Here is an 18,381-nt window from a genome sequence, read left to right on the forward strand (position 1 = left end):
AAAAATAAAACCACTATATTAAATCACAGAAGTCTCATATTTTCCATTGCCTTCCTCCCCCTGGTTCCCCAGCATTTGTGGTTCAGATGGAAGCATTCCTGTTGTGCAAACAGCCAAGAATGTGACTAGCAAAAACCGCAACCTCTTAACACACACACACACCACAGAGAAGGGAAGGGCAGAGGAAGTGTCAACAAAGGAGTGACAGTCAACAAGGAAGAACGAGATGTTTTCCTCATTCATCTCAAATGCATCTCTCTCCTAAAAACCTCACGCTTGGATGAGATCAAGATTCAATAGTCTGCAAGCCTGTGTTTTCTTGACAAGACAGGATGCTTCAACAGTGTGTCACAGTGACAGTGTGGTTGTAAGATCACCTTACTGGAGATATTGAAATATCCAGTTCACCCTTCGGCTGTTCGGACAGGGCTATTCATTCCCCCATCCCCTTGACCTTGACCTTGACACAATATTGTGTGTAACACTCCCCTACAGAGCCAGCAGAAAAACAGTTCTAAGCAACTCGCGTGAGCAGAGTTCTACAAGCTTCAAGGGAAGGCCAAGACACATGCTGTTGCCATCTGGAAAGTCTTCTAAAAGTGGATTTCATTAGGAGGAAGTGAATATGCGCAGCTTGCAGACTTAATATACAGAATAAGAGAACAAGAAGAACATACATTTAGAGAAGATTGGAAAATGTTTATTGAATAGATGGGGGAGGGAACTTGTGTACACTTGAAAACGTTGGCAGAATTAAGATAAATTCAACAGTGTAAATAAGTTGTGATGGATGTAATAATGGAATACTGAACGGTTTAGTTTATGTAAAATATGCAGGGATTTATGATATGCAAAATGAACCATGGAAAGAGAAGGGAAGTCATTGATATTCTAAGGATGTTTAAATGGGTATTTTAAATAGTAAAACAGAAAATTTAATTAAAAATTATATATTTTTTAAAAAGGTGAAACCCAGAGGAGGGAAGAAATCAGAGATTTTCCCCAAAGCTGAATTCACCCCATCCTAACCTGTGAATTATCACATTCCCAAGATGTGTTTTTGATGTTGGATGATTACCGAGATATAACATCATGAGCGTAGCCAGGAGTTATGTTGCCAGTAACCACGGTTTATTTTGGGGGGAGGGGGGCAGGACACGTCTAAAAGATTCGGAATGAAATGTCTCCACAACAGTTGTTTAAAATTACTTTCTTTTGACCCCAAGTGCTCGGAAAAATCTGTCAACACCCTTTCTACAATTTCTACTTTTAGTTACGTATTTTTATTTATTTACTTGATTTGGGGTGGGGGACAACTGCTCCCCCCCGCCCGCTACACCAATGTTAAACCATAACATACGTGATGCGCTTCCAACATGCAAGCTCAAGCCTGCCCCGTACGGCGCCGTGAGTTCAAATGCCAGGAATCCATCAAACCAGAGCTAACTTGGAAGCCGTCCGGGAAACTTTGGCCGCCGCTTGGAAAGCATGCAGCGGCACTCCTTTCCCGGAAAATTGCGTTAAAAGAGGGGTGGGAGCCGCAGGAAGTCCCACCCCTGCCCCTAGACGAATCCCCTCCGAAAAGCTTGGCGCATTTGCGCGGAGGTTTGCTCCGGATCCGAGGGCGCCTTCGGGAAAGGACTGGAGATGCGCGTCTGAAGGAGACTCCGCCCAAGAGGAGCGCAGGCTGGCGACCTTCCCCTTTGCGCCTTTGCGCGGCTGCACTTTCGCTTCCAAGGCTATTCCCTCCCCGCGCGGCGCGTCATCCCCGACGAGGAGCCCGTGGGACGGCGCGGGGCGAGCACCTGGAGGCTGCCGGGCCCCTCCTCCCCTGGCCGGGGAAGGGCGTCCCTCCGGCGTGCTGGCTGGCTGGAGCGCCACAAAGCGGGGAGCTCGCCAGCCGGCTGGTGGAGAGAGCGAGCGCGGATTCTTGCTTGGCGCGCCTGGAGACCCGGGACTCGAGCATGGCTTTTGGCAAGAGTCAGAAGGATCCCTTTGGCACAGCCGTGGGGCATCTGATCGGTAAGAAGCGGCATCTCTTGCCTCCCCTTCCTGCCAGCCTGTGGGTGGCTGCCCCTGAACTGAACGGAGCGCCAAACTTTCCCAAGGCACCGTCCCATTTTCAGACGGGGAGGGCGGGCAGCCGCGCGGTAGCGGAGGCAGCCTTTGCGCTCCGAAGGGCTCAGGTGGCGTCTCCAGGTCTGGAGCCGTTGGGGAGACGCTACCTGCCAGTGCCTGCAGTACTAAGCTAGCCTTGCCAGTGGTGTGGCTCGGGGCGAGACAGCGTTCCCATATGGATGTAGGCGGAGAGGGAAAGGATAGTTTCTGTTGCCCTTCCGAGTTCTGGAAACCTAACAGGCATCTGGGTCAGCGGGGCAGGTAAGGGGATATTCAGCTCTGTGTTTAATGTTTTTGCACCCCCTCCTAGTGGGCTTAACCAGGATTTATGTTGGGGGGCAGGCTTTATTTTAGAGGTTCCGGACCTCAGTTAAGTATTTTTATTGATGGGGGGGGGCAATTGCCCCCCTTGGCTACACCCATGCCCCCCTCCTGTAGATGGAATTGTGTATTACCTGCCTGGCTAGATGGCTTTTGGCGTTTCCTTCGGATTCTGCTTCAAATCTGATAGGCCAACTTTGTTTTATTTTTTTATTGGGTGGTGATGTCTTCTGCTCATTTTGCTGAGCTGGTCTCCTGGACTCCTGCCTCAAAGTCCTACTTTAATGGCACTGCTGTACTGGGTGATACACTCGGTTAAACTACAGTACTGTGGTTTTTCAGCTCCTCCAGGCCCATAGAAACCCAAGAGCTACACTAGCTACTCTTGCCCCTCTAGGGGGTTCCAATTCCAGGTCCCTAACCAATTTGTTTGCTGTTGCCGTGCTAACTAGTCTCCTCCCACCCACTGTGGGAGCTGTCCCATGAGCAAATATCAACCAGCTGCATTTTATTTATTGCTATTATTTTTCCGAAAATTTATATGCCGCTCAATTGTAAAGGAAAAACAAGAGTAACCCACCTTAAAGTGATTTACAGAAAAGAACAGAACCATGACATTGTCAGCAAAAACTGATATTTGAAACATTCAAACATAAAAAACGTAAAAAATACTGATTAAAATGCATGTGTTGTTATTGATGAACACTGTATCTTGATGCCAAGATAAGATTCGCCTGCTGAAATTTTGATCACGGAAGGCAGAAAAGCCTCACCAGGAAAGAAAGAGAAATCTTTGATAGCCTTATCTCTGTTTTGGAGGTCAGACATCACTAAGCTTTAGTCAGCCATAGAGGATCAGAAGGTCTCCTTGTTTGGCTCCAGTGAAACAAAACACCACCCAGGTTGCTGTTTGTTCAGAATATTTCTTAACAATCCATCATCAATAGAAGCCAAGCTGGTGTGTGCACTGCATTCACACAACCTATAAATGCTGTGTAAAGTTGACAGGCGAGCTTTACTGCATCAGAACACAATAAAGCGAAAAGCAGAATGGGACCCGATCCCAACAACCCCCTACAATCTGAAGTGCCGGGGCAAGTAGTAAAGTGTTTCAGCTTTTTTGATACCTGCGGACTGCAGTCCCAAGCCATGGGGCGCTTTTTACTCATGCTTTTCTTAGGCACTCTGTGTGACAAGTGTGGAGGCTGGAAAATGTGGCGGATTCCCTGCCATTGTTAGACATGTGTGCCTTTCCTTTGAACCAGTGTTCAAAATTAGCCGGGCACCAGGCGCATTTTGTGACTGGCGCGGGTCCATTTGCTACCATATTAAGTTGGTGACAGACATCCCTATCTGGCTGGCCCCTCCTCAGTTAACCTCTACAACAACCCTGTGAGGTAGGTGAATCGATTGTGACTGGCCCAAGGTCATCCAGTGAGCTTCGTGATGGAGTGTAGATTTGGACCCTGATCTCCCAGGTCTTAGTCCAACACTCAAACCACTGTAACCTGCCTTCCTTGAGTCTGTAACCTGCCTTCCTTGAGTTCTTCTGCTGTAGGGCAGCTATACAGTGGTACCTCAGGTTAAGTACTTAATTCGTTCCGGAGGTCCGTACTTAACCTGAAACTGTTCTTAACCTGAAGTACCACTTTAGCTAATGGGGTCTCCTGCTGCCGCCGCGCTGCCGGAGCACAATTTCTGTTCTCATCCTGAAGCAAAGTTCTTAACCTGAAGCACTATTTCTGGGTTAGCGGAGTCTGTAACCTGAATTGTATGTAACCTGAAGCGTATGTAACCTGAGGTACCACTGTATCAATTAAGTAGGCAGATAAATATGGGGAAAGCAAAATGTCACTTAGAGAAGGATCTGAAATATTTTCCTTGAAGCTTGAGTTTGTCTTATTCTGGATTACTTTATTTGATGTTTTGGTGTGTTGTGAACCGCTTTGAGATTTTTTTCTTTACTATATAAAGTGGTATACTGTAGAAATGAATGAACAACATCAATAATAACAATAATAGCTCTCATTAGGGAGGGGGGATGGCACCTAGACTGTTGTGGCGACCATAACCTAAGGTTTAAGGTGCCATTTGGCAATTAGCTTATACAGTGGTACCTCGAGTTACAAACACTTCGGGTTACAGACTCTGCTAACCCGGAAGTACCGTATTTTTCGCTCTATAGGACGCACTTTTTCCCCTTCAAAAATGAAGGGGAAATCTGTGTGCGTCCTATGGAGCGAAGACGCCATAGCCCTGCGACCCTCTCCCGGCTGGAGAGGTGACGCGCGGCTATGGCAGGAGCCTCTATAGCCGTGCGTCACCTCTCCAGCCAGGAGAGCGCTTGCGGGGCTAAAGAAGCCATAGCCCCGCGACCCTCTCCCAGCTGGAGAAGTGACGTGTGACTATGGCAGCAGCCTCTCTGCTGCGCCTTTCCACTGCTCCCTGACCTGCTCTTTGGGGCTGGTGGTGGGCTTCCCCCCACCAGCCCCAAAGAGCAGGTCGAAAGGAACCTTCCAAGGTAGCCGCCTGAAGGCACCTTAAACGGCACCTTGTTTTAGAGCGGGAAAACAAGAGGGGGAAAATTCTCCCACTCTCTGCGCAGCGCCTCCTGCCACTTCGCTGAAGGGGCGCTGGGCAGAGAGCGGAAGAATTTTTTCCCCTTGTTCTCCCCCCTCTCAAACAAGGTGCGTCCTATTGTCCGGTGCGTCCTACGGTGCGAAAAATACGGTAATACAGTGGTACCTCTGGTTGCGAATGGGATCCGTCCCGGAGGTCCGTTCGCAACATGATAAGCCCGCAACCTGAAGCGCCATATCTGTGCAGGTGCGCGGCATGATTTGACGCGTATGCACATGCATGAAGCGTGATTTAGTGCTTCTGCGCATGCGTGAGCTGCGAAACCCGGAAGTAACCCTTTCCAGTATTTCCAGGTCGCCACGGGACACAACCTGAAAAAAGTAACATGAAGCAAACGTAACATGAGGTATGACTGTTACTGTACCTTGGGTTAAGAACTTTACCTCAGGATTAGAACAGAAATCGTGCAGCGGCAGTGGGAGGCCCCATTAGCTAAAGTGGTACCTCAGGTTAAGAACAGTTTCAGGTTAAGAACGGACCTCTGGAACAGATTAAGTTCATAACCAGAGGTACCACTGTATATCTGAGTTCCTAACACTGCTTAGGAACCCCTCTCATTTTCTCTCCCTCAGGAACAAGGGAGGAATAAAAGTTCTACATCAGGAATGCCTCTCCAAGAGGCTGCTTGAGAGGCGGTGTTGCGGGGGCTGCCCCCAGGAGACATCAACTCCAGCCTCCAAGGAGCACACCGCTGCAGCAGCGGGTCAGCGGGTGATGCATTCTTTAGAGGCCAGATCTGGTGCCCCTGTGGATTCTGCCTCCCAAGGCAGCAACCCCACCTTGCCTTACGGGTGGGCCGGCTGTGCTTCCTTAACACTCTTGACTTCCAGTTAAGAGCTCGGAATCCATCTGTCAATTCCCCCTTTCCCAAGCCTGTGAGCCTCTCTTCCCTTCATTTGGAATGACTGCAGCCCACGTTCCCTTCTGCCGTGCTCAAAATAATGAATGCTTTGCATGTTGGAATTCCCCGCTTCACTCAGACACATGTGTCGAGTTGGGGGTGGAGGGAAATGCATTCCTTTAGCTGCTCTGGATTTTGAGGATGACGGGAGTGGTTGGAGACTCGCTAACGGAGTGACTCATCAAGGTTTAAGTGATGCTAGTCAGTTTCAGTCCATTCTCCCCAGAAAAAAAGAGTGAGTTTTCCCCTTGTACAGTGGTACCTCGGGTTACAGATGCTTCAGGTTATAGACACTTCAGGTTACAGACTCCGCTAACCTAGAAATAGTACCTCGGGTTAAGAACTTTGCTTCAGGATGAGAACAGAAATGATGCAGCGGCGGCGCAGCGGCAGCAGGAGGCAGCGGGAGGCCCCATTAGCTAAAGTGGTACCTCAGGTTAAGAACGGTTTCAGGTTAAGAACGGACCTCCAGAACGAATTAAGTTCTTAACCCGAGGTAAGGTAAAGGTAAAGGGACCCCTGACCATTAGGTCCAGTCGTGACCGACTCTGGGGTTGCGGTGCTCATCTCGCTTTATTGGCCGAGGGAGCCAGCGTACAGCTTCCGGGTCATGTGGCCAGCATGACTAATCCGCTTCTGGCGAACCAGAGCAGCGCACGGAAACGCCGTTTACCTTCCCGCTGGAGCGGTACCTATTTATCTACTTGCACTCTGATGTGCTTTCAAACTGCTAGGTTGGCAGGAGCAGGGACTGAGCAACGGGAGCTCACCCCGTCGCAGGGATTCGAACCGCTGACCTTCTGATCGGCAAGGTAACCCGAGGTACCACAGTATTATATAAGGGATGTGCAAGCTGGAGCGGTATTGGTGCTCGCTTAGCTGAGGAGTGAGAGGCCTTCCGTCTCCCAGCTGAGCAGTCTGAGCAGTTCAACGAAGCCCCAGTGCCCCTCCAGCCTACGGGCTTGCTTGTAGGGCTGGGCAATGTATCTCGGCTGCTTCTAAGGTGGGGAGGAAGAAGCTGGCGAGATATAGACATTGTGAAACATCAGCATGTTGTGGTACAGTTGTATCTTGGATCCTGAACACCTTGCAGCTCGAATGTTATGGCTCCTGAATGCTGCAAACCCGGAAGTGAGTGTTCCAGTTTGCAAATGTTCTTTAGAACCCGAAGGTCCGATGCAGCTTCCGTGGCTTCCGATTGGCTGCAGGAGCTACCTGCAGCCAATCGCAAGCTGCACCTTGGTTTCCGAACCTTTTGGAAGTCGAATGGACTTCTGGAACAGATTCCGTTTGACTTCCGAGGTACCACTGTATTTAGCTGTTGATATAAAAGGTAACTCCTGCCAACCTAGCAGTTCGAAAGCACGTCAAAGTGCAAGTAGATAAATAGGTACCGCTCCGGCGGGAAGGTAAACGGCATTACCGTGCGCTGCTCTGGTTCGCCAGAAGCGGCTTAGTCATGCTGGCCACATGACCCGGAAGCTGTATGCTGGCTCCCTCGGCCAATAAAGCGAGATGAGCACCACAACCCCAGAGTCGGCCACGACCCGACCTAATGGTCAGGGGTCTCTTTACCTTTACCTTTATAAAAGGTAAAGACTGATGTATCACAATCTCTGGCATACGAAGGGGGGCGGGGGAGCACAGCGCCCCAGGTACCATTTGGGGAAAGGGTGGCATCGCGGCCACCCCCTCGGGACGCGCAACCCCGGGACACTTGCCACACCCCCACAGGTGACGCGCCACACCCCTGGGATGCGCGTCAGCCACGCCCACGCCTGTTCTCCACTCCGGGGGCTGCAGCCTGTTCCTCCACCACTGATCAAATGCTGAAAAACAGATCTCGCCCAGCCCTAGTTAAGGCTGTTGAGTGTTGAAGTCCAGTGACTTTTAGAGGTCATCTGTGACTGGTTCCCCATCCCTGTATTAACAGAGGCAAAGGTGGACAGAGTTTCAGTGCCCTTAGGCAGAGGAGGAAGTTTCAGCGAGGGCAGCTAATGTCACCTTTGCAGGATAAACATCACTTGCTAACATTCCTACTTTGCCTAAGAGTTATTAATAAAGTTGCAGAAGTCTGGTCCTCCGTTGCAACAGGTCAGCTCAGCCTTCCACAAACTGATGCCTTCTACAGTAGTACGTCTGGTTAAGAACTTAATTTGTTCCGGAGGTCCGTTCTTAACCTGAAACTGTTCTTAACCTGAGGTACCACTTTAGCTAATGGGGCCTCCCACTGCCGCTGCGCGATTTCTGTTCTCATCCCAAGGCAAAGTTCTTAACCCGAGGAACTACTTCCAGGTTAGCAGAGTCTGTAACCTGAAGCGTTTGTAACCTGAAGTGTTTGTAACCCGAGGTACCACTGTAGATGTTTTTGACTACCACAACCCCTGTCAGCCGCAGCCAGTAAGCTGAGTGGTAGCCAAAATACCTGGAGGGCGCCAGGTTGAGGGAAGATTGTTCTACCCCTAAGTCTTTGCTTGCTGATATCTAGTAAGCCACTTTCAAAGCATTTCATAGACTCAGAATGCTGGGAGCTGGATATCCTAGGTGTTTCCTGACATTGGCTAACCGGTTTCTTTTTTCTTTTCTTTTTTTATAAAGGAAGGAGATTTAAGACTCGGGGTACTTCAGAGGGAATGACCATTTTAAATCAAAACTCTTTATGCCAGTCATTTGAAACAACCAAAGTTATATTTCCTGTTTGTTAGGTGTCTGTATACAGTGGTACCTCAGGTTAAGTACTTAATTCGTTCCAGAGGTCTGTACTTAACCTGAAACTGTTCTTAACCTGAAGCACCACTTTAGCTAATGGGGCCTCCTGCTGCTGCATTTTAAATCAAAACTCTTTATGCCAGTCATTTGAAACAACCAAAGTTATATTTCCTGTTTGTTAGGTGTCTGTATACAGTGGTACCTCAGGTTAAGTACTTAATTCGTTCCAGAGGTCTGTACTTAACCTGAAACTGTTCTTAACCTGAAGCACCACTTTAGCTAATGGGGCCTCCTGCTGCTGCTGCGCCGCCGGAGCACGATTTCTGTTCTCATCCTGAAGCAAAGTTCTTAACCCGAGGTACTATTTCTGGGTTAGCGGAGTCTACTGTAACCTGAAGCGTATGTAACCTGAAGTGTATGTAACCTGGGGTACCACTGTAGTGTCTGCATAGCTATTTTGGATGGGAAGAGGTATAAATAATAAAATTATTATTATTATTATTACTCTTTACTGGAAGTAAATCTTTGTCTTTGCAGAAAAGGCTACTTTTGGAGCACTGCAGACAGAAGAGTGGGGTCAGTTCATGCACATCTGTGATATTATCAACACAACTGAGGAAGGGTAAGCTGGTTCATGTTCTGCAGAATTCTCATGGAATTTGGTCTTGCTGATAAGACATATTGGCCTTCCGTGTTAAAAGTCTAATCCTGTTTGTATGATGATAAAGGCATTCCCTACCCTGGTATAAACCCTTTGTCCTCTGTTGTGCATGTGTAATTTTACAATTTGATCATCAATAAATCCACATGTGAAGGCAGTAGGGAATCTGATTTCAATACGTATTTGTTGATACTTTTACATCTCAAGTTCATGTTTACCGATGCATGTTTGTTTATTTAACGAAATTTATATGCTGTTTCAGTGTAGCGGTTTTTAGAGTTGCTGACTTTCAAACAGTCCCTATAGCTGTGCCTTTAACTGAAGCGTGAGCAACAGCAGTTACACAGGGGGCGTATTTATCGCCATGCTGTCAAAAGCTTTGCCTGTAAATTCCAGTTAAAGACATAGCTGCAGAGGCTGGTTTAAAAGTTGGCAACTGTACTGCATATGCATCTTTAAAACATGACCCATGAAGCGACCCCAGAATGTCTGGTTCATGACTGTGTGCAGTAGGTAATGTTAGGACCTTGGTTGAAAGCGAGATGAGCTCCACAACCCCATAGAGTTGCCTTTGACTGGACTTAACCGTCCAGGGGTCCTTTACATTTTACGTTTACCTTTGTTTCTCTCACCTGAATGGGTCTATCTGCCAGCAACTTCTAACGTCAAATTGGTAGGTGCTTTTGAAATTTAATGTAACGAAGTAGAGAAACTACAGAATTTAGAGGTGGGATCAAGACTGCAATAATTGGAGGCCCATTGGTTCTGCTAAAATCCATGGGATCCTTATTCTGAAAAGGAAGCATGTAAGTGCCTTTTTTAAAAAGAAAACAAAAGAAAGAATTCTAAAAGTTCAGTGTGTTTGCCTGGGGGTAGAGAGGAGGACTGTGTTTTTTTCTACTGTATTTTTTGCTCTATAAGACTCACTTTTTCCCTCCTAAAAAGTAAGGGGAAATGTGTGTGCGTCTTATGGAGCGAATGCAGGCTGTGCAGCTATCCCAGAAGCCAGAACAGCAAGAGGGATTGCTGCTTTCACTGCGCAGCGATCCCTCTTGCTGTTCTGGCTTCTGAGATTCAGTTTTTTTTTCTTGTTTTCCTCCTCCAAAAACTAGGTGCATCTTGTGGTCTGGTGCGTCTTATAGAGCGAAAAATACGGTAATTCCTATTCTCCCCCCCCCCAGCTTTCACATCTCTATGAGCAGCTGTGCTGCGTGATAAAGGAAGGAATCATCACAGTTGCAATATTCACATGGGGCAAGCCGGTGGAAGCAGAGAAAGGGTTAATCAGCCCTTTGCTTGTGACTCACATCATGAATGATCCAACACCTTGAGCCCTCCAGCTCTTCCCCAGTTCCAGATAGGACCTTATTCAAATTAGTCACTGACCGTATCTTCAGAAACAATATTCAGACATGGATAGGTGATCTCCACTTAAGCTTATTGGTTGCAAGCGAAGTGCTGTGCTGTTTTCTCGGAACAGCAGAAAGCATCTCGCTACTGGAATGAAGAAACGACGTAGCCAAAGGCTGGTCACTTACAGTGTAATGATGATGATGATTGTGTGCGTTCCTTGATCCTAACATTTAATTTGGATGAGCAACAAAGACATCCACTGTAAAGAGAAGAGTCATCGGTGACAGTCGGTTGTGCTCAGTTAGCATGAGCTAAAAGCAACAGGCTTTCTTCCTAGAGAAAACTCAGCCCTTGTAACATCTTAAGACAGGGATGGGGTGCCTGGAGCCATCAAGGTGTCGCTGGACTACAACTTTCATAATTTCTGAGCAGTGGCCACGTTGGCAGTGCACTCCTTTGACCCAATATTTGCTCCTGTGACGCAACATAGTGGAAAAAACTAAGAGCACTGCTAGTGTTAGAAATGCACGTATTGTGTTCATCTGTGTGGAAAATGTATCCCCTGTGTTTATTGTAAAATTCTCATGAGGGAGGAGCAAAGGTTTCTCCTTACTTTTCCTCCTTCGCCTCACTCCCATAGCATGGATTTATAAATAAGGTAAAGGTAAAGGACCCCTGGACGGTTAAGTCCAGTCAAAGGTGACTATGGGGTTGTGGCGCTCATCTTGCTTTTCAGGCCGAGGGAGCTGGCATTTGTCCGCAGACAGCTTTCCGGGTCATGTGGCCAGCATGATGAAACAGCTTCTGGTGCAACGGGACACTGTGACAAAAGCCAAGTGCATGGAAATGCCATTTACCTTCCCACTACAGTGGTACCTATTTATCTGCTTGCATTGGTGTGCTTTCGAACTGCTAGGTTGGCAGGAGCTGGGACCGAGCAACGGGAGCTCACTCTGTCACGGGGATTCAAACTGCTGACCTTCCGATCAACAAGCACAAAAGGCTCAGTGATTTAGACCACAGCGCCACTCGCTCCCATGGATTTATAAATATGGTGGAAAGCAATACCCCACCCCATCACTCAATAGTGCATCCACCTATGAGGTGGAGTGTACTTGTTTATCTGCTAGCATGTGAGGGAAAAAAATATCTAGATTGTTTTGAAGCCTCCTATAATTAGACTGGAAGAGAGCCAAGAAGCTGATGTGAACACCCTTAGTCTTGCACAATTTGCCACAGGATTTTTGATAGGGTAATCTAGTGCTATTAGTGTTTGGGCTCAGGTGAGACTATTTAGGCAGTGGCCTCATCTTCTCCGTTTAAGAAAAGGTTTGAGGATCTGACGTGAAAACAGAGGCGGCGGCAATAAAACAATCTCCTTTGAGTTTTTGGCTGCACTGTCCAATATTTAAATACTAAGCTGTTGCTGCTGCTGCTAAATTTTGCTTATAAATGGAGCACATTGAAGTGCTAGATGGGGAAGAAAGAGAGGAATGTTTGGGGGGAATTCAGTTCGGGGTCGGGGGAAGCTTCGCATTGGACGATACAAAGAGAATTCTTGTTTGAAAGTTTTGTAACCCGTTCTGAGATCTGTGGATGGCGGGCAGGCTAAAAATGCTTTTAAATAAATGAACAAATCTCTGCGGTTGGTTTATCAGCTGCAGAAATAGTATGGGCTGCTGCTTTGTGTGTTTGGGGCCGCATGAAAGGTGAGATTGTTGCTTTCAGGATTCAGTGACTGTAATTTGTTTTTACTGATTTTAATACCAAATTTAAACTTCTTGTAATTTGCCTTGGGACCTGCTGGTGAAGAGTGGACAATAAACTGAATAATAATAATAGTATCTCCCCAGGTTCCAGCATTCGGTCATACTCAAGCATGACCAAGAGATAGCATGACCATTGATTATGCAGTTGAAGCAGTCAGGGTATGAGGATAGGAGCAGAATCCATTGACCAAGACTGGGGGACACTGGAAGCCATGTGGAACAGAGGGAGTTCCCACTGAAATGTGTCTCCCATATAAGTGGGGGTTTACTTTCTCCCATATAAGTGGGATGAAGTTAATTAATTAATTACAGCGGAACCTCGGGTTGTGAATGTGATCCGTGCAGGAGGCACGTTAACAACCCGCAGCGCCGCATCTGCGCATGTGCGGGTTGCGATTTGGTGCTTCTGCGCATGTGCAAAGCATGATTTAGTGCTTATGCACATGCGCGAGTGCCGAAACCTGGAAGTAACCCGTTCTGGTACTTTTGGGTTCAGCGCGGTGCGCAACCAGAAAACACGTAACCTGAAGCGTCCGTAACCTGAGGTACCACTGTACTTGGTTTTATGTCTACCCTGCCCATAATCTAACCAGACCCCATGGTGGTTTTTCGTGTTTCTAGAAAAAAATAAAGCATTGCAATTGGGTACCCTCTAGGGACGCGGGTGGTGCTGTGGGTTAATCCACAGAACCTAGGACTTGCCGATCAGAAGGTCGGCGGTTTGAATCCCCGCGACGGGGTGAGCTCCCATTGCTCGGTCCCTGCTCCTGCCAACCTAGCAGTTCGAAAGCACGTCAAAGTGCAAGTAAATAGGTATCGCTCCAGTGAGAAGGTAAATGGCGTTTCTGTGCACTGCTCTGGTTCGCCAGAAGCAACTTAGTCATGCTGGCCACATGACCCAGAAACTGTATGCCGGCTCCCTCAGCCAACAAAGCGAGATGAGCGCCGCAACCCCAGAGTCGGCCACGACTAGACCTAATGGTCAGGGGTCCCTTTACCTTTACCTTTTTACCCTCTAGGAAATGTGAGAAAAACCTGCCTACCGCCCTAGATCCTGGGTGACCAAGGATTCTGAACATCCATCTGTTCACAGGGTTCGCAGGGTATCTCTGCACACAGCCCGCCTGTCACAAAGACAGTAATCTTGCCGCTGCTGAAATACAGTGCATTATTTCAGTTTTATCTGGATTTTCTTCCACGCAAACAGTGGCTGCAGTCTTTATCTCTCTGGTTGGTGTCGCAGGGCAAACGGCGTGTTAAGTCATTGCTTTTATCTGGTTTCCTTTCTTTTAATTGCAGACCCAAGAATGCGATCAGAGCACTAAGGAAAAAGCTTTCCAAAAACTGCAACCATGTTGAGATTCGTCTGACGCTCTCTGTAAGTATGATACTCTTGATCCTCATAAAAAAGAGTCTGATAAACACAGAAGGGGACACATTGGATTTCGCTGGATCACAGCCCAGGGAGGAACCTGTTTGAGCAGAACATTTTACTAAACAACAGCAACAATTTTCCTGACACACCAAACATGAACTTCGGGGGAAGGCGGTGCTCATTTTCTGGGTCATGTTTAGGTGAATGTCATCTGGATCCTTGTCTGGGGTTTCTGAGCACTATTCTTTATGGACAGAGGTCAATTGTTCTTCACCGTTGGAGATTGTCCAACAGATTAACCTCTGCTTTCCACCTTCAGGGCTTGCCGGGGGGGGGGGGGAAGGATTGAGCCAATATTATGAAGACAAGCAATGGCATCTGGACATAAGTTTTTGCTCATCTTCTGTGCCCCACTTGGGTTCTACCAGGGGCCGCCTCCTCCTCCTCCTTCTTCTTCCTTGGTGATCACTCATAGCCAAGTAAGTTTGTCTTCCATGAACATGGTCTTAACAGTGAGTCTGTAAGCGACTCTGGAGGCCAATTCTGGATCCACACGTCCTTCCACAGTGGGGACATAGGTTTCCGGGCAGGAGTTGATCACGGTCAGGGTTTGCCAAGTGTCCCTTCCTCTTGGCACATTTCTCCCTTGCGCCTGAGTTTGAGCATCTTCAAAGCCCATGACACCATTGGTAAAGGCTGTTCTCCAATTGGAGCGCTTGCAGGCCAGTGTTTCCCAGTGGTTGGTGTTTATGCTACATTTTTTTTAGATTTGCCTTGAGAGAGCCTTTAAACCTCTTTTGTTGACCACCAGCATTACACTTTCCTTTTAAGTTTGGAATAGAGTAGTTGTTTTGGAAGAGGATGATCAGGCATCTGCACAACATCACCAGTCCAACGAAGTTGATGTTGAAGAATCATTGCTTCGACGCTGGTGATCTTTGCTTCTTCCAGTACACTGGCATTAGTTTGCCTGTCTTCCCAAGTGATGTGTAAAAATTTTCGGAGATGTAGTTGATGGAATCTTTTGAAGAGTTGGAGATGGCGTTTATAAGTTTATAAACCAGGGACCACCACCATCCCTTCTAAGGTGTGAGCACTGCTTCATTGTAACCTGGGCAGGTGGTGTTGGGTCTAGAAACATGTTTGGGACCTGAATCTCCCACACCACATGGTTGCTGGACAGGGGAAGGCCTCTTGGCCATGGGCAGTCCTCATAACTGTCGCATCATCACCCACAAGCACCTCATAATACGGTATTTAGCATGTTACTCAGAAAATTGCTTCTTGGTTTTCCTTTTTGAATTACACACTCCGGTTAAAGACTGGTTAAGAAGGGAAAGAGTAGCATCTTGTTCAGTGTTGTGTTATTCCAACGGCATTTTCCACTTTTACAAAGTGGAATATGCGATTCAGTATTCATTAGTGCAAAATAAAGTCCGTTATGGCATGTGTTCTTAACCATACACAAACACTGATGGCTTCTAGCCAGAGGTAGGGGGAGAGATATTGAAATAACAGAAGAAAGGTCACTCGATCAGAGCAAGCAAGATACTGTCTTTTATTTTGATCGACAAACTTTGGAGTTGCATAGATCTCAGTTTGTGGTTTGCCACTCAAGAGAGGCTTTGGAAACAACAGCAAAGAGTCTTGTGGTGAAATAAAGGTTCACAAATGTATCATGGAATAAGCTTTTGGAGTGAGCGAGAGAGAGAGAGCATGTTTGAGCCAAGTCACGATGTGTACTTGCTTATCTGCCGTCTTGTGTTGAAGAAAAATGAGTTGTGACAGAGGCTTAATGAGAAGGGGATTAAAATGAAACAGCAGACATCGTAAATGCTATCACATGAACAATTGTGTGTCTTCCTGCTTGCCCCACCTCAAAAAGGAATGAAAGGGCAACTAAAAAAAATCAAGGATAGCATTTTTTCAGAAATAAAAGGATTAGGCAGAGAGAGGACTTGGTTAACTAATGTAAAAGAGAATGGAGACAGTTGGCATGGAAAGAATGAGTAGGAAACAGTATCTCCCTTTCAAAATACAACTCAGGATTATTTATTGAAGCAGTTAGAGCATTTTATGATGAGCTAAAGGATAAGCTTAGTTATACAATTGGTAGTTAACTTACACCATCGATTGCCCCCAGGGTGTTATAAGGAAATGGCATGGGATTTCAAAAGGATTAATGGAATGTTTTGGAGAAACAGGATTACAGTCATACCTCATGTTACGTTTGCTTCATGATACGTTTTTTCAGGTTGTGTCCCGTGGCGACCTGGAAGAACTGGAAAGTGTTACTTCCGGGTTTTGCCGCTTGCTCATGCGCAGACGTGTAAAATGACGTCACACGCATGTGCAGAAGCGGCGAATCGCAACCCGCGCGTGTGCAGACGCGCTGCTGTGGGTTGCGTTCTGTTCATGTTGTGAACAGTCCTCTGGAATGGATCCTGTTTGCAACCAGAGGTACCACTGTATTGAGAGGTGCAAACTAACACTGCAACCTGTGTGTTACCAGCCACGGGCAACAAATAACAGGAGATGGCTGTCCCTGTCAGATGTTGGTTATGACTTCTTGGATGGTCAGAAGCACTTCCAGTTTAGATGGATCATTGTTCTGACCCAGAATCACATTGCTTGTGGGTATGTTGACCTCCCATTTCTGCCCAGGATCTAATCTAGGTCAGTGATGTCAAATGGTGATATGGGTTAGACTGTTTGGTGCCATAGGAAGCAGTCCATTGGTTTAAACTTACATAACTTAATATTTCCAGGGCTTGTAATAAGCAGAAATGTGTGACTCCTTTTTGTTTTTGTTTTGTTTCCAAACGTCAGCCAGTGCAAAAGTGACTTGGCAGTTCTTGTACACAGAGTTACCTTGTTGGTCATGGTGTATTATGCTGCTGCTGTGGAATTTGTGGAATTCGTTTTGCAAAAACATTATTAACATAAGCTAGGAAGTCATTAGGGCAAACAGGTGATTCACAGTGCTCTGTTACGAGTTAAGCTGCATAAATATGAATCGCCCCAAAGTTTTGGTGTTCAGGTTCTTTATCCAGAAGTGGCAGAACGTCAGAGATGGGATGAATTGAGTATGGTTCTGAATGAATGCCTCTCCCCTTATTTTGCAGCCATGTTCCTATTTAACTTGAAAACATTCTGAAAGCATGTAAAGGTTTGCTGGAAAAGGTTCTGGGCTGGGTCTCATTCTAGTTCCACAGAGCTTTTTATCCTGTTTTCCCTCTGTGTTGATATTGTGGCTCTGAGTGATAGAGGGTGTATGTTTCAGCAGAGCTCAGTTGCTTAGAGCATGGTGCTAATAACATCAAGGTCGCAGGTTCAATACCTGTTTGGGGCAGCTGCATATTCCTGTGTAGCAGGGGGTTGGACTAAATGACCCTCAGGGTCCCTTTCAATGCTATGATTCTATGATTTAATTCAGTCTGTTGAAGTAAAAAGGTAAAGGACCCTGGATGGTTAAGCCCACTCAAAGGCGACTATAGGGTACGGCGCTCATCTTGCTTTCAGGCTGAGGGAGCCGGCATTTGTCCACAGACAGCTTTCCGGGTCATGTGGCCAGCATGACTAAACCGCTTCTGGTGCAGCGGGACACCGTGATGGAAACCAGAGCACACAGAAATGCCGTTTGCCTTCCTGCCACAGTGGTACCTATTTATCTACTTGCACTGGTGTGCTTTTGAACTGCTAGGCTGGCAGGAGCTGGGACAGAGCAACGGGAGCTCACCCCGTCGCAGGGATTCTAACTGCCGACCTTTCAATTGGCAAGCCCAAGAGGCTCAGGGGTTTAGACCACAGCGCCACCTGCGTCCCTCGTCTGTTGAAGTAGCCAGGATCTGTCCTTTGTGTTAAAGTCAACAGAGGTCTGTTAAGATGTTTTATCTGATGAGAAAATGTAGAGAAAACTGCATCGGCAATTTTTTTGACTCCATGGTAGCTGGCACCTTAAAATTAAGTGGAGACATTGGAGCCAACTCCCAGCAGCCTTGGGGGCTTCAGCCCCCACAATAAAATATTTGAGGGGTCGAGTCCAAACAAAGTTGGTGGGCATTTCCATTCAAATGGGGTGTGTGCACTGCATCATGTGATTGATTATGAGGGGCGGGGCTTACCTGGGCCCCCACAATGTTTTATTCAAGTTGCACCCCTGTGTGGAGATGTTACTACCCTGCTAAAACTCTCCCATCAGTGCAGTCCAGCATGGTCAATCATAAAATATGTGATGTCCTATCATCATCCCCAAATAATATTCTGCTATTGTAAAGACTAGTAGATTTATTGTATCCTAAGCTGTTGTGGAGTGGAGCCTTCAAGGCATGAAGAGTCCATATGAACTGGATCATGCTCATTCACTGTCTTGACAGCTCTGTGGAGTAAAAAATGGGTGCAGACTAGGGAATGGTCTGCAGGCACATGAGATCAACACCCTGCTGAAGCTAAGCAGGTCTGGATCTGGTCAGGACCTGGATGGGAGACTGCATGGAAACATGTAATAGCACCACTCGATTCTGCCTCGGTCTGA

General features: G+C 47.0%; 1 protein-coding gene across 2 annotated transcripts in view; it reads left to right on the plus strand.

The window, feature by feature from the left end:
• The first annotated feature begins 1,457 nt into the window (after positions 1 to 1,457).
• The window catches only part of TOM1L1 (target of myb1 like 1 membrane trafficking protein), a 57,341-nt gene continuing 40,417 nt past the window's right edge, over positions 1,458 to 18,381 (plus strand). Inside the window, exons 1-3 of one of the 2 annotated variants that reach the window (XM_053375142.1) lie at positions 1,458 to 2,022; positions 9,227 to 9,311; positions 13,772 to 13,850. In XM_053375142.1, coding sequence (XP_053231117.1) covers positions 1,965 to 2,022; positions 9,227 to 9,311; positions 13,772 to 13,850 — 222 coding nt within the window. In that variant the 5' untranslated portion in view covers positions 1,458 to 1,964. Of the gene's footprint in view, positions 2,023 to 2,082; positions 2,380 to 9,226; positions 9,312 to 13,771; positions 13,851 to 18,381 lie in introns of those variants that run through there. The other variant, XM_053375143.1, reaches the window with a different exon arrangement.

This window comes from Podarcis raffonei, chromosome 2 (assembly GCF_027172205.1).
Source record: "Podarcis raffonei isolate rPodRaf1 chromosome 2, rPodRaf1.pri, whole genome shotgun sequence".
In the NCBI taxonomy this organism is placed as follows: Eukaryota; Metazoa; Chordata; class Lepidosauria; order Squamata; family Lacertidae; genus Podarcis; species Podarcis raffonei.